We start from the raw sequence: 12,099 nt of genomic DNA, 5'->3' as shown, positions 1-12,099 counted from the left end.
TGTAAACTTGATTAGGTCCCATTTGTTTATTTTTGCTTTTATTTCTATTGCCTTGGGAGACTGACCAAAGAAAACATGGGTACGATTTATGTGAGAGAATAATAGAATAAATATTGACAAAGAGTAAATGAGTAGAATTGCTAAGCTAAGATGATACATATAAAAAAAGCTAAACAACTTTTGATCACTGAATAAGTAAATCTTTAGGCACAGTTCACTAAAAGATTTTAATATTCGATACTCTGCTAACATTTTAGTGAATCTCAATTTGCATGTATAAATTCAGTTGATTTCCCAACCCAAGTTTCATTGTAGGCCAACTAGTCTTCTGAATAAGTTTTATTGTTAAAGTTTCACCTCAAACTAATAAATTTAAAATCTGAACAAAGGTTCAGAAAAAGCCTGAGCTCAAATAACTTGGTTCCTTCTCTCCATTCAACTCTCTTAAAAGAAATTATAAGTTTAAACATTGATAGATGTGCCTAGTTTAATCTTTCTAGACCTATACAGATTACTTCCCCATGGAAATACCGTGGCCTCATATATGGTGGTAATTCTGCTGATTTTGAGATGTGCAGGACCCATGAATGCCTTTCCAGTTAGCATAATCACAGCCAGGCTGCTACCAGACATGATCATCATCACCTCCATACTTGGCATTTATCTAATGCATTAAAATGCACAAAGAACTTTATATACATTGTCTATCCATGTATTTATGTATTCATATGTGCATGCATTCAGAGACATTTACTCAATACTAGGTGTTAAAAGGTAGAAAGTGGTCGTGTCCTGGTCAGATCTGTGAACATCCTGTGATAATGCTATGGGAGGACCACAGTGAGATTGAATAGCTGCATCTGGAACACTCAGGAAAGTCCATACAGAAGAAGTGACGTTGGAGCAAAGTATTGAGGGAGATTTCCAGGCAGAAGACAGAGTTTCCAGGCAGAAGGAACAGCGAGAGGAAAGGCACAGAATTATCAATGAGCCAGGACTAGTTGGGAAAGAGTGAGCCCCTTGGTGTAGCTGTAGAATAGGCTATGTGGGAGCCCTGGGGGAAAAGAAGTGTCAGGAAATGAAGCTGGAAAAAAATAGAGTAGGAAAACCTTTAAAGAACAAACAAACAGGGCTTCCCTGGTGGCGCAGTGGTTGAGAGTTCGCCTGCCGATGCAGGGGACGTGGGTTCGTGCCCCGGTCCGGGAAGATCCCACATGCCGCAGAGCGGCTGGGCCCGTGAGCCTTGGCCGCTGAGCCTGCGCATCCGGAGCCTGTGCTCCGCAACGGGAGAGGCCACAACAGTGAGAGGCCCGGGTACCGCAAAAACAAAAACAAAAAAGAACAAACAAGTGTGAGCTTTGGCTTCCAGAGAGTGGGGGAACAGCACGGTCAGCTCTGTTCTCTAGAGGGATGATTCTGCAGCAGTGAGGAGTGGAGGGGCTGGTGAGGAGAGGGTATGGGAGGAGAAGGGGGAGACATCAGGGCAGGAGTGGTTAGGAACATCCGACAGCCAGAATCAGAGCAATGGCAATGAGCCCAGAGAGGAAGAAATGGATCTGAGAAAGATTTGGATGAATAAAGAGGAGCCGGTGATCAACCGTATGAGGAATTGAAAGGAGGCATCAAGGATTTCGGTGTAGGCAGCTGAGTAGATTACGGTGCCACCATCCAAGATGAGAAATACAACAGAAGCAGCAGATTTTGCAAGGAAGATGCTTGACGTCAATTTTGAGCACCCCAGGTGTGAAATGCCAGGACAACAGGGAGTGTTTAGATTGCAGTCACAAAAATGAACTTGGAGCCCAGAAAGACTTAAGGTCCGTGATAGAGATTTGGCAGTCTTCAGTAGATGGTCAAAGCCAGAGGAATAAATGAGATTACCAAGAAAAAAGGAAAGAAACGAGGAAGAGGCTGAAGACATACCCTGGGAAACAACACGGTAATTGCTAAGGATAAATTATATGACTCATGGATGATCGGATAAGAAAGCACTTGAGTTTGCTCATTCAAATATGTACTGAACATTTACTCTATGCCATGTACTATGCTAGATGCGGGTTGTAATGGTGAGGTACCTACCCCGCTGGAGTTTACAACATAATAATAGAGAAAACTGATCAAATACACACAAAGAAGTACGTAAGTACAAGTGTACCAAGTGCTTTTAAACGGCAGGTGTAGGATATGTGTGGACTTATAACACGGGGACCTCTCCTAAAATGAGACTCCAAGTAGGATTTTTTGAAGAAATAATAGGTGAGTTGAAAGCTGATAAAAGAAATGAAGGCAATAATGGGGGACACTTTCCCAAGAAGAGAGGGCAGCTCACATGAAGAGCTGCAAAGGAGGAAGCATGGTCATTTTGAATTGCTGAGAGAAGGCGCCATGGGTGGGGTGTAGAGGATAAAGTAAGGCAGCCTTTGAGTGGGGCTGGTGGGATGGACAGGGTTTAGATTATACGGGGTTTCATAGTCCCTCTTCAGATAATTTTTCTGGACAAGAAATGATGGGTGCTTGTACCGGAGTGATGTAAGAAGAAAAGAAGTGGACTAATGTGTAAGGCCTTGAAAAGGCAAAATCAATAGGACTTGAAGGATTGGATTCAGAGTCAGGGTGTGAGAAAGTCAAAAATGATCCCCAGGCTTCTTTCTGGCTCGTGCACCTGGGTGGATGATGCCGTTCACCTGGATGGAGGTCCCTGGAAGAGCAAATAGGTTTGTGGCAACAGAAGTTCATATGCTCAGTTTAGGGTGTGTTGGATTCCAGACGCATTAAAGATCTCCAAACGGAGATTCCAGAATAGGCACAGACATACAGACCTGGAGGAAAAGTCTAGAAACAAGGTAACAATTTGGGAGTCATGGGATACAGACAGCAATTTAGAACACTGGTGTAGATAGAACCGTAGGGATAACAGTATATGGTAAGAGGGCCTCAGACCGAGCCTTTAAAAGGAATTGAAACGTTTCAAGTCCACATTGCAAATGAGAGTGAGATGATGAGAGCAGAGAAAAGAGAAAAAAAGGGGAGTATTTCAAGATGGCAGAAAGGAGTCATCAGCAAACTCTGTGCCTTTGGGCAGTGCCTGTACTCTGTACTTCTCTGTTAACCAGAGAGGTAACATCGGTCTGCATATCTCAGAGAATTGTCCTGATGCTCAGATCTGATAATGCTTGAGAAATGTTGAAATCTATCAGTTGTTTCATTACATAATCACTTTCGGTTCCCAGGGATATATTTTTTTTGGTTTTTGAGTTTGTTTTTTTTTTTAAACACTGGGCCCATTCACACTCTTATCTTTCTCTTCCAGACTTCTTTAGAACAATAAAGAGACAAAAAATATGAATTTGAACATGGCAGTGTTCTCAGTTCTTTTGCAGAATTGCATGGAAAGTAATCGCACACAGGATCTGGAGCATTTCTGCCGCTTGCTTTTCTCTCCTGCCTTTCCCCTAGGAACCTGGAAATCCCCAGAAACTACTTTGGGACCTGTGGGTATAGGCTTGAGCACCTCAATTCTATAAGTAAAACTATTTGGTAATCAGTTCCCTGTGATTAAGTGTCTAGCCATGAGGTTAGAAGCTTCTGGTACTCAGGGAACACCTTACTGGTACACTCTTCCCTCGCCTTCAGGGTAATTAGTGACACCTCTCAAGCTCTCCCCACTTTGACTTCCGGAGTGGCCATTACTTGACATTCAGGAAGAGGGAAGGCCAGAGGATAGCGACCCCTCCCCCCAGAACATAGACATCCAGGCACCTTGCGCAGTGATTGTTCCTCAGCCTCACTGCTGGCGAGAGGAGATACAGCTCGCATCAAACCCTCCTTCTTCCTCTAGGTCACTGTGGCAACAGTTCCAACCACAACAGACTTCTATATACAAAAGATTCATTCCCAGCCTTCTGCTTTCCTTTAAAGAGTCAGCTGTCATGTGCTGCCCTGACTCACTCGAGCGCCTTTGCTCCAGGGAAACAAGCACTCTAAAGATTACTGAGTTCCAGGCCCCTCCTGAGCCAAGAGAGGCACGTTGCTTTCATGATGATGCAGCACAGAAGCCTTCTGGCTACTTCCCATGTGCCGTCCTGCCAGCTACAGCACCACTGTTTCTGAAAATAAGAACTAAGAAGGCCACTTGGGTTGCTTTGATTATGCAGGACAAAAATTAAGCCAGTTGTAGGATGCAGACTGTTGAAGAGCTAATGAGTGTTTCCGTAGTGGTTCAGAGTGAGACATGGCCATGTACACCGATGTTTCTAATTGCATATTATGCTTCTGAAGGAATCTAGAGACTTTCAGGAACTTCAGAAGGTGACCCAGAACTGTTCGCACTTTGTAAACTAACTCTTAGCCTAATGAAGCTCTTCAAAGGGCAGTGATCTGATGTTCATTTTTTCCTTCTTTTATCCTAAAAAATTAACATTGTTTTCTAAACTGTAGTTTTTTTTCCTATTAGCCACATAGCATCCTAAGAAATCTATTAGTTTTAAATGAGGATTTAATACGAGGAGGAAGTTTTGGTAGTCACATTTTTCTAATCTCATTTTCTGAGCTCCTCTGCACCAGTGTCCTTTATATTCCAGAATTGGGTCAGCTGTCATGCGTTTTTGCCAAATGTTCATACTGTTGACGCTACAGACAGATGAATCACTTATTGCCTAACTAAATTAAGCTAAACTGTGCCATTGGCACCATCCCTATTACAGAATTATTCCCTGCCACTACTTCTGTCAGTATGCTTTGATGTTCGATATGTTATAGCTATTCATTCATCAAATGATCATGGGCAAGAAATGTTTTAGGTGTGTATAGGAGCTAAGAAACCTTATGTTATTTTTTTTCAATATAAATGAAATTATGTAAATAACTGAATATGGAATCTAACCTGTATGGAGATTATTTTTTGATATTATCAACCTTGACATTGTTAGCAACCATTTGTGGACAAACCATATTTTATAAGGTAGTCTCATATAATCTCAGTAAAGTCAAGTTAGGTTTACAGAACATTTGTTTTTTGTTTTTTTACATCTTTATTGGAGTATAATTGCTTTACAATGGTGTATTAGTTTCTGCTTTGTAACAAAGTGAATCAGCTCCTCCCTCTTGCGTGTCCCTTCCGCCCTCCCTATCCCTCCTATCTAGGTGATCACCAAGCACCAGGACATTTGTTTTAAATAAGGAATATCACAACCTGGATAACCTGGAGTTTTTGGTTTTTGGTTTTTTTTTTTTGTACCGATAAGTCTTTATTCATTGTATTTTCCCAAGGAAAAGAAGAGGAAGGGAAGAGGGTCAGCATGTGTGTTACAAAATGATAGCAAATGGGAAAGGAAGTACCCGGCACAGCAAAATCAACCAACAAATAAACACTGCCCAGATGGGGTCGCCAAAGCCCAAGGGGGCTCAGTCTCCTGCAGTTCAGTAATAAGGGGAATAACCTGGAGTTTTGAAAGTGAATATAAACTTTAAGTTTGTGGTTAAGAATCTGCTAAAAAAAAGATCAGATTCATTAAAAATGCAAACTGGTTGACTTTAATCAATAAGAACTAAAACCAGACTTCAGCTTTTTCTATGATGAATAGCAGCCTATCTAAGATAGATGGAATAACTTTTTGTGATTACCCCCAGTTTATTTCCAGTGATTTAAGAAAGTATCACAATGTTCTTTAAACAAAATTCAATTAAATTTAATTTTTAAAATATTTCATGGCTTTATTTCCTTAGTAAGAGAATACTGTTCTGAAATCAGGAAAAGGTTATCAAATCAGTTGATCAAATTCAACTTATTGAGCATCTGTTTTATTAAAGACATTGGATAAAGCTTTTTCAAGGATACAAAGAAATAACATGTTCTTTGCCCACAGGGAGCTTTTAATTTAACTAGGAAGACATTACACGGTAAATCAAGTTTAGTAACAATTTAAAACAATAATTTAACTAAAGAAGTTGTCATGGTATATAGTATATGCTTAATTGCCCAATGAATAATACAAGGTAGGCTTTCCACAAAGGGAAAGAACACTTGAGGCAGATGAAGTAGGTGGGATTTGAGCCAAGCCAACTGTTAATAATTTTACCGGTTATGGGCTAGAAATAGAAACAAATCATGTTTGTTGTCAGAGTTGACAGCCATACGGGGGGACTTCCATCTCCATCCACAGCATTGATTCATACCTTGTTTTTCCAATTTACAGTTTATGGAAGGCTATTTATCTAAATATGATGGCAATTACAGTGTTAGCATCCTCTTTTGCAGGGTTAGTTGAGCTGAACAATAAAAAAATGCAAATACTTAAAGTTAAATGTCTCAATGCAAGATGTCAGCTATACTGTGAAGATAGATTAAAATAACACAAGAATGTTCGTAAACTCAATCATGTTGGTAAAGGTAATAAGAACTACTTTTTTAAAATATAGCCTTGACCTTCTGGGTGACTGTTGTTTTCTAACAGAGGGAGGGCAGCAGTGCTTCCCCAATGTGAACATGCTTACCTGAGGGTCCTGGTAAAATACAGATTCTGAAACTGTAGGTCTGGAGTAGGACCTGAGAATCTGTGTTTCTGCCAGGCTCCCAGAAGAGGGACCTAATGTTGATCTGTGCGCTTTGAGCAGCAAGATTGTAGAGAGGATAACACCAAGATTCTGAGAGGGATGTGTCTTAACTGGTAATACCCTGTTTAAGGAAAATAGCAGTACCATTAGAGTAATTTTATATGGCTTTTGCCCTTTATTCTCACCCAACTCTTTATCTTTGCCTTTAGCACGAAAGCAAGAGATTATCAAAGTTACTGAACAACTCATCGAAGCTATCAACAACGGGGACTTTGAAGCTTACACGTGAGTAGAGGCACATTTATTTTGCTTTCATGCATATGACAAAGTATTTTCTATATGAATGCATTCTTCAATGTACCTGACTCGTGTATATTTAACGCCAGGTTTGATACACCCGCAATAGCTTCATTCCAACGTATACATGACTCAAGTGCCTCTAGGAGAGAAATAAATGTAATTAAGATTTCAGAGAGAGAAGATGAGACTTTTGATAGGAAGATTGGGGATTTCTTTGTCAGTGCACAGAAGCCTGACCCTCTGGCACCTCCATGCGAGAGAAGGCATTCCAGGCAGAGCAATCCATGAGAGCAAACACACAAGAAACACGAAAGCACGTAAATAGTTCACTTGGCTTAAGAGACGTTTTTCCTCGCAGTTCTGCAGAGGTGATGGGACAGAGAAAGAGATTAGGAGGCAGCGTCTGGCAGCCTTTTCCCTTTCCAGCCAGCACAGCTCAACTTTATCTTCATCTCTTTTAGGGGTTTGCCTCTTAGATAAAATTTTATTTGAAGAAAGGGTTCTAATGTTAAATTTAAAGTTTACCATAGGTATTAAAGGAAGTCACGTTGATCAAATAAAAGTAAAGCTTTCAAATAGGGCGTGAAGGCTTATTGTGCAAAGAACGTGGGTCAATAAGTTAGTTATTTGAGTGGAGAAAAAAATCAGTTCTCAGCTTTCCCCTTACACCATACTAGTGAGGTCCTCTTGAATGAAAGTGTTAAATGCAGAAAAGAGTTTGATCTCTGGTTGGAAAGATCTAAGTTTAAAAGCAGGGGAAGTCAGTGAAATGAAAAAGTGAAATGATTAGGCTACCTAAATAGATGAAACTTTATATACTTTAATTTTTTTTAAAGCCAAAATAAAACAGACAAAAAAGAAACAGAAAAATATTTGTAAAACATGTCAAAAGTTAATTTAGATTGAGAAGATAAGGTTGAAAAGTGGAAAAATAGGTAAAGGAACTGAGCGATTAGCAAAAGAGGAAATATGAATGACAAGTAAACTAATGAAAGCATGTTGATGTCCACTAGTTGTGTGCAAATCTGAAGGAGGGTTTTCTGCCGATCAAATCAGCACAGATAAAAACTCCGCTGATCACCAAAGGGGCACAGATACTGCAGGACAATAGTGACTTTTCCCACCACCTGATGGAGTATAAATGGGGACAGACTTTCAGAGTGGTGGTGACAGCAGGGATTTGGGTCGCATTTATATACCAGGAAGTGTTTCCAAAGGTTCAAATCACTACTTTAACCCTATGTTCCTAGTTATAAAAATTTAGGGCTCTCCTGGTGGCGCAGTGGTTGAGGGTCTGTCTGCCGATGCAGGGGACACAGGTTCGTGCCCCGGTCTGGGAGGATCCCACATGCCGTGGAGCGGCTGGGCCCGTGAGCCATGGCCGCTGAGCCTGCGCGTCCGGAGCCTGTGCTCCGCAACGGGAGAGGCCACAGCGGTGAGAGGCCCGCGTACCGCAAAAAAAAAAAAAAAAAAAAAAATTAACATGGGATTTTGAATTTAAAACAGGGACAAAAAGTGTGAACAAAGATAGTTATGGAATCAATATTCAAAATAGTGAAAAATTATAAACAGCTTATATGTCCAACATTATGGTAACATTAATCTGTGGTGTGTTTGGAACCGTGGATACTTATGCAGAATTTCTAGCGATCTGGCAAAACGCTTATGAGTATTCACTGAAGATAAAGCAGGATATAAACGTGTGTGTACATAATTATTCCAACTACATAAGAGAAAATATAAAAACGGAATGAAATATGACAAATTGGTTTTTAAAAGGAAAAAAGATATTGCCTCTGGGAGATGAAACTGTGTTTTTTATTTCCTGCTTCTTTCCAAGTTTTGTATAATAAGAAGATATTTTTTATCATCAGTTACAAATAGCTAGCCAAATATAAAATATGGAAGAGAGTAACTGAATATAAGAACTAAATTAAATCCAGGACTGCTTCTTATAAATTAATGTGTGTGCAAATACATACAAACATAAGTATATACATATATATGTATTTGTGTTTATCAATTCTTTAACAGGACCTAATAAAAGTATACTTAGAATGAAAGAAATAGTAAGAAATGGAGTTTAAAAGAACACTGTTTGTTGTCAGAGAATTAAACAGTTGAACAGTTGTTAAAGAGCTGTTTAGAATTCTGTGCCGTAAGACCTATTCCCTTTTATTCTTTTTGCTGATATAACTTTGTTAGACCCAATATGATTCTTCAAATATAATATACTTAGGATAAAAATCTTTTGGAATAACATTCCCCTGCGGATTGGTAGAGTGTGTCTTGTTGGTGTTGTTAGCCAGGAAAAAGTGGCAAAATATAGCGTTTCCTATATTCTGACACTTTAAAATAGGGTATTTTAAATAATGCAATTCCTTGGAATCACATCAGTTTACGAATTCCTTTGCCTGTAATCTGGCTTGATTTTTGTACACTCAGACCCAGGGGTAATCCAAGAGGACCTTGCATTTGGGAGCTTTTTGCATGGTAGAATGTATTGGTACAGCCCTGTCAGCTGGTCCTTAGAACACCTGTTCAGAGCATACACACCCACAGGTCAAGTGGCAGCTTTGTGAATCTTTTATTAATCCAAAGCCTGTGATAGGAGAGAGAGAGATACATACATACATTACTTACATAGAAGAAACATATGAGAGAGAGAAAGAACACATGAACAAGTTTTCAAGTATTTTGACTCAATGGCTGGGTAAAAAGGTCCATCATAGTACAGTGATTCTCAGGTGACTTTTTTTTTTATGATGTTGGGGATAGGAGTTTATTAATTAATTTATTTATTTTTGCTATGTTGGGTCTTCGTTTCTGTGTGAGAGCTTTCTCTAGTTTTGGCAAGCGGGGGCCACTCTTCATCGCGGTGCATGGGCCTCTCACTATCGCGGACTCTCTTGTTGTGGAGCACAGGCTCCAGACGCGCAGGCTCCATCGCGGTGCACGGGCCTCTCACTATCGCGGACTCTCTTGTTGTGGAGCACAGGCTCCAGACGCGCAGGCTCAGTAGTTGTGGCTCACGGGCCTAGTTGCTCCGCAGCATGTGGGATCCTCCCAGACCAGGGCTTGAACCCGTGTCCCCTGCATTAGCAGGCAGATTCTCAACCGCTGCGCCACCAGGGAAGCCCCTCTCAGGTGATTTTGGTGCTGATATAAAGTAGTAAAAAATTTTGATTCACTAATGTTGACAACCAAAAGTCATATTTATAGATAAAGTAATAGCCCCTGGCAGAATAAAGTCCTGTTACCATGGGAACACTGTTTTTCCCATTTTACTACTTAGATTATGTATATTTAACTTTGAGCCTTAATACCTGCCCCCCAGGAAGTCTGAGGCAAAGTTTAAAATCCCCACCCACACCCACCCCACCCGCAACTAAGGCTTTCTTTATCACAACGAATAACCACTGTGATTTTTTACTTTAAAAGTATTCTTAAAAAAAAATCAGTTCCAAAATTCTGTGAACCATACGTTCAAGAACCATAATGAGTGAGGCTTTTGAAACTTGCATTTCTGTTGAACAGTTAAAACATTTTTCCTCCCAAATGGGCAATTTCCATACGAAATTAGATGTAGCCCCACCAAATTAATAAATGATCCAAAATCTTTCAGTACGTATTCCTTTTATCTAACTTTGTGAACTACTAATTCTTCAAATCCAGATTTTACGGCACCTTCTGTGAGAAGCCTAAGCTGATCACCACAGGCCCAAGGAAATATTTTCTCCTCTGTTTCCACGGGACTTATAAACATGCCCAGACCCAGTGCTCACCATGTCAAGCAACTACCCATCATTCCCCAACCATACTCTGCCATTGTACTTGCTGCCCTCCTCTGCCTACCCCCTTCCACACACCTGGAAAACTCCTACTCATTCCAGAAAGCCCAGCTCAACTTTCCTTTCTCACATATATGTCATCTGGTTTTTGAGCACTTCGTATTTATTTCCATTCCATTATTAATTGTTGTGTTATAATTGTTTCAAAGAATATCTGCTACATAGTAGGTGTTTAACAATTCTTCATTGAATAAATAAAATTTTCCAAGAAAGCCCATTGGCTTTCTCTGAATATTTAAAATAGTATATGTTTTTCTTGAATTACATTTCTAGGATTAAAAAGAAAACTAATGTGCATTTGAATCTCTCATTAATTTTAAGTTAATTAAGCTTGTTAATTAAAGGTTACTTAAGTCTGTCAGACATTGCCAGAAAGTGTAGGATGTGACACCTGCCTTCAAATCAATCATATATACATGTTTGATATGAACGTAGGTGATGTCAAAAATTATTCCGAAAGTATTTAATTTCAGAGCCAAAGTTGATTTTATAGGACTTGGAGGGTAGCTTGGACTTGGAGAGCATTTAAAAAATAATAAACTTATAACAACTAAAAAACTAGGGAATTAGAAAAACTGGGGAAAGCCTAGAGAGTTCACCTTGGAAATTGAAAAGTAGGCATTTTAAAAAAGGAAACTTCCTAAAGTGTGATAGATTACCGCCTGCTGGAGCTGGTTTTATTGTCTCGCCCCTGTCTGAGGTCTCTGCAATATTCCTTTTTAGGGTCTGCTCCTCAAACCGCCTTGCCAAGCCCTGTGATAGAAATTTTATATTTTTAAAAAAACTCCTTCATTGGCTGATAAATAAGAATAGATATTGTGAAACAACGAACTACATTAACTCATTTATTTATTTTTTTTTCCTACAGGAAAATCTGTGACCCAGGCCTTACTGCTTTTGAACCTGAAGCTTTGGGTAATTTAGTGGAAGGGATGGACTTTCATCGATTCTACTTTGAGAATGGTACATTTATTCTAAATTTAATATCATGCCTTTTCCAAATTCTCTTTGAATTTCTCCCAAATTTACAGATTCTTTGGCTCTTTGCTGCAATGAGAGTTTTTACCTTAGTCCAGCATTTTGCATCGTATTTTTATATTTTTGTATTTGAAATTGAAAAACATGACGGCCTTAAAGAGTTTTATATGTTTTGAAAAGTATGTTTATATAAAAAAGTGATGTTGATTGAATATACCCCATAGAAGTCCCAGTGAATGTATAATATAAGCTGTGAAATGAGTGACCAAAAATTGTTGAATTTTTCATAAAACATAGTTTTATGAAAATGGTTTTCATAAAACATTGTTTGTATATGAAAAGATAAAAAAAAACACAGCATGCCAGAATATTTGACATAGAGGAGGGCTTCCAAGCATAATTAATGCTCCTTTTCAAG

The 12,099-nt window shown here is 39.3% G+C and overlaps 1 protein-coding gene across 15 annotated transcripts in view; it reads left to right on the top strand.

The window, feature by feature from the left end:
* The window catches only part of CAMK2D (calcium/calmodulin dependent protein kinase II delta), a 275,544-nt gene that overhangs the window by 256,619 nt on the left and 6,826 nt on the right, over positions 1–12,099 (top strand). For all 15 annotated transcript variants that reach the window (XM_060148622.1, XM_060148635.1, XM_060148624.1 and 12 more), the window contains 2 exons: positions 6,762–6,837; positions 11,572–11,666. In XM_060148622.1, coding sequence (XP_060004605.1) covers positions 6,762–6,837; positions 11,572–11,666 — 171 coding nt within the window. The remainder of the gene's footprint in view (positions 1–6,761; positions 6,838–11,571; positions 11,667–12,099) is intronic.

Source organism: Lagenorhynchus albirostris, chromosome 4 (assembly GCF_949774975.1).
Source record: "Lagenorhynchus albirostris chromosome 4, mLagAlb1.1, whole genome shotgun sequence".
NCBI lineage: Eukaryota > Metazoa > Chordata > Mammalia > Artiodactyla > Delphinidae > Lagenorhynchus > Lagenorhynchus albirostris.
Note: the sequence above shows the minus strand (reverse complement) of the source record. Positions and strands in the feature narration are given on the sequence as shown.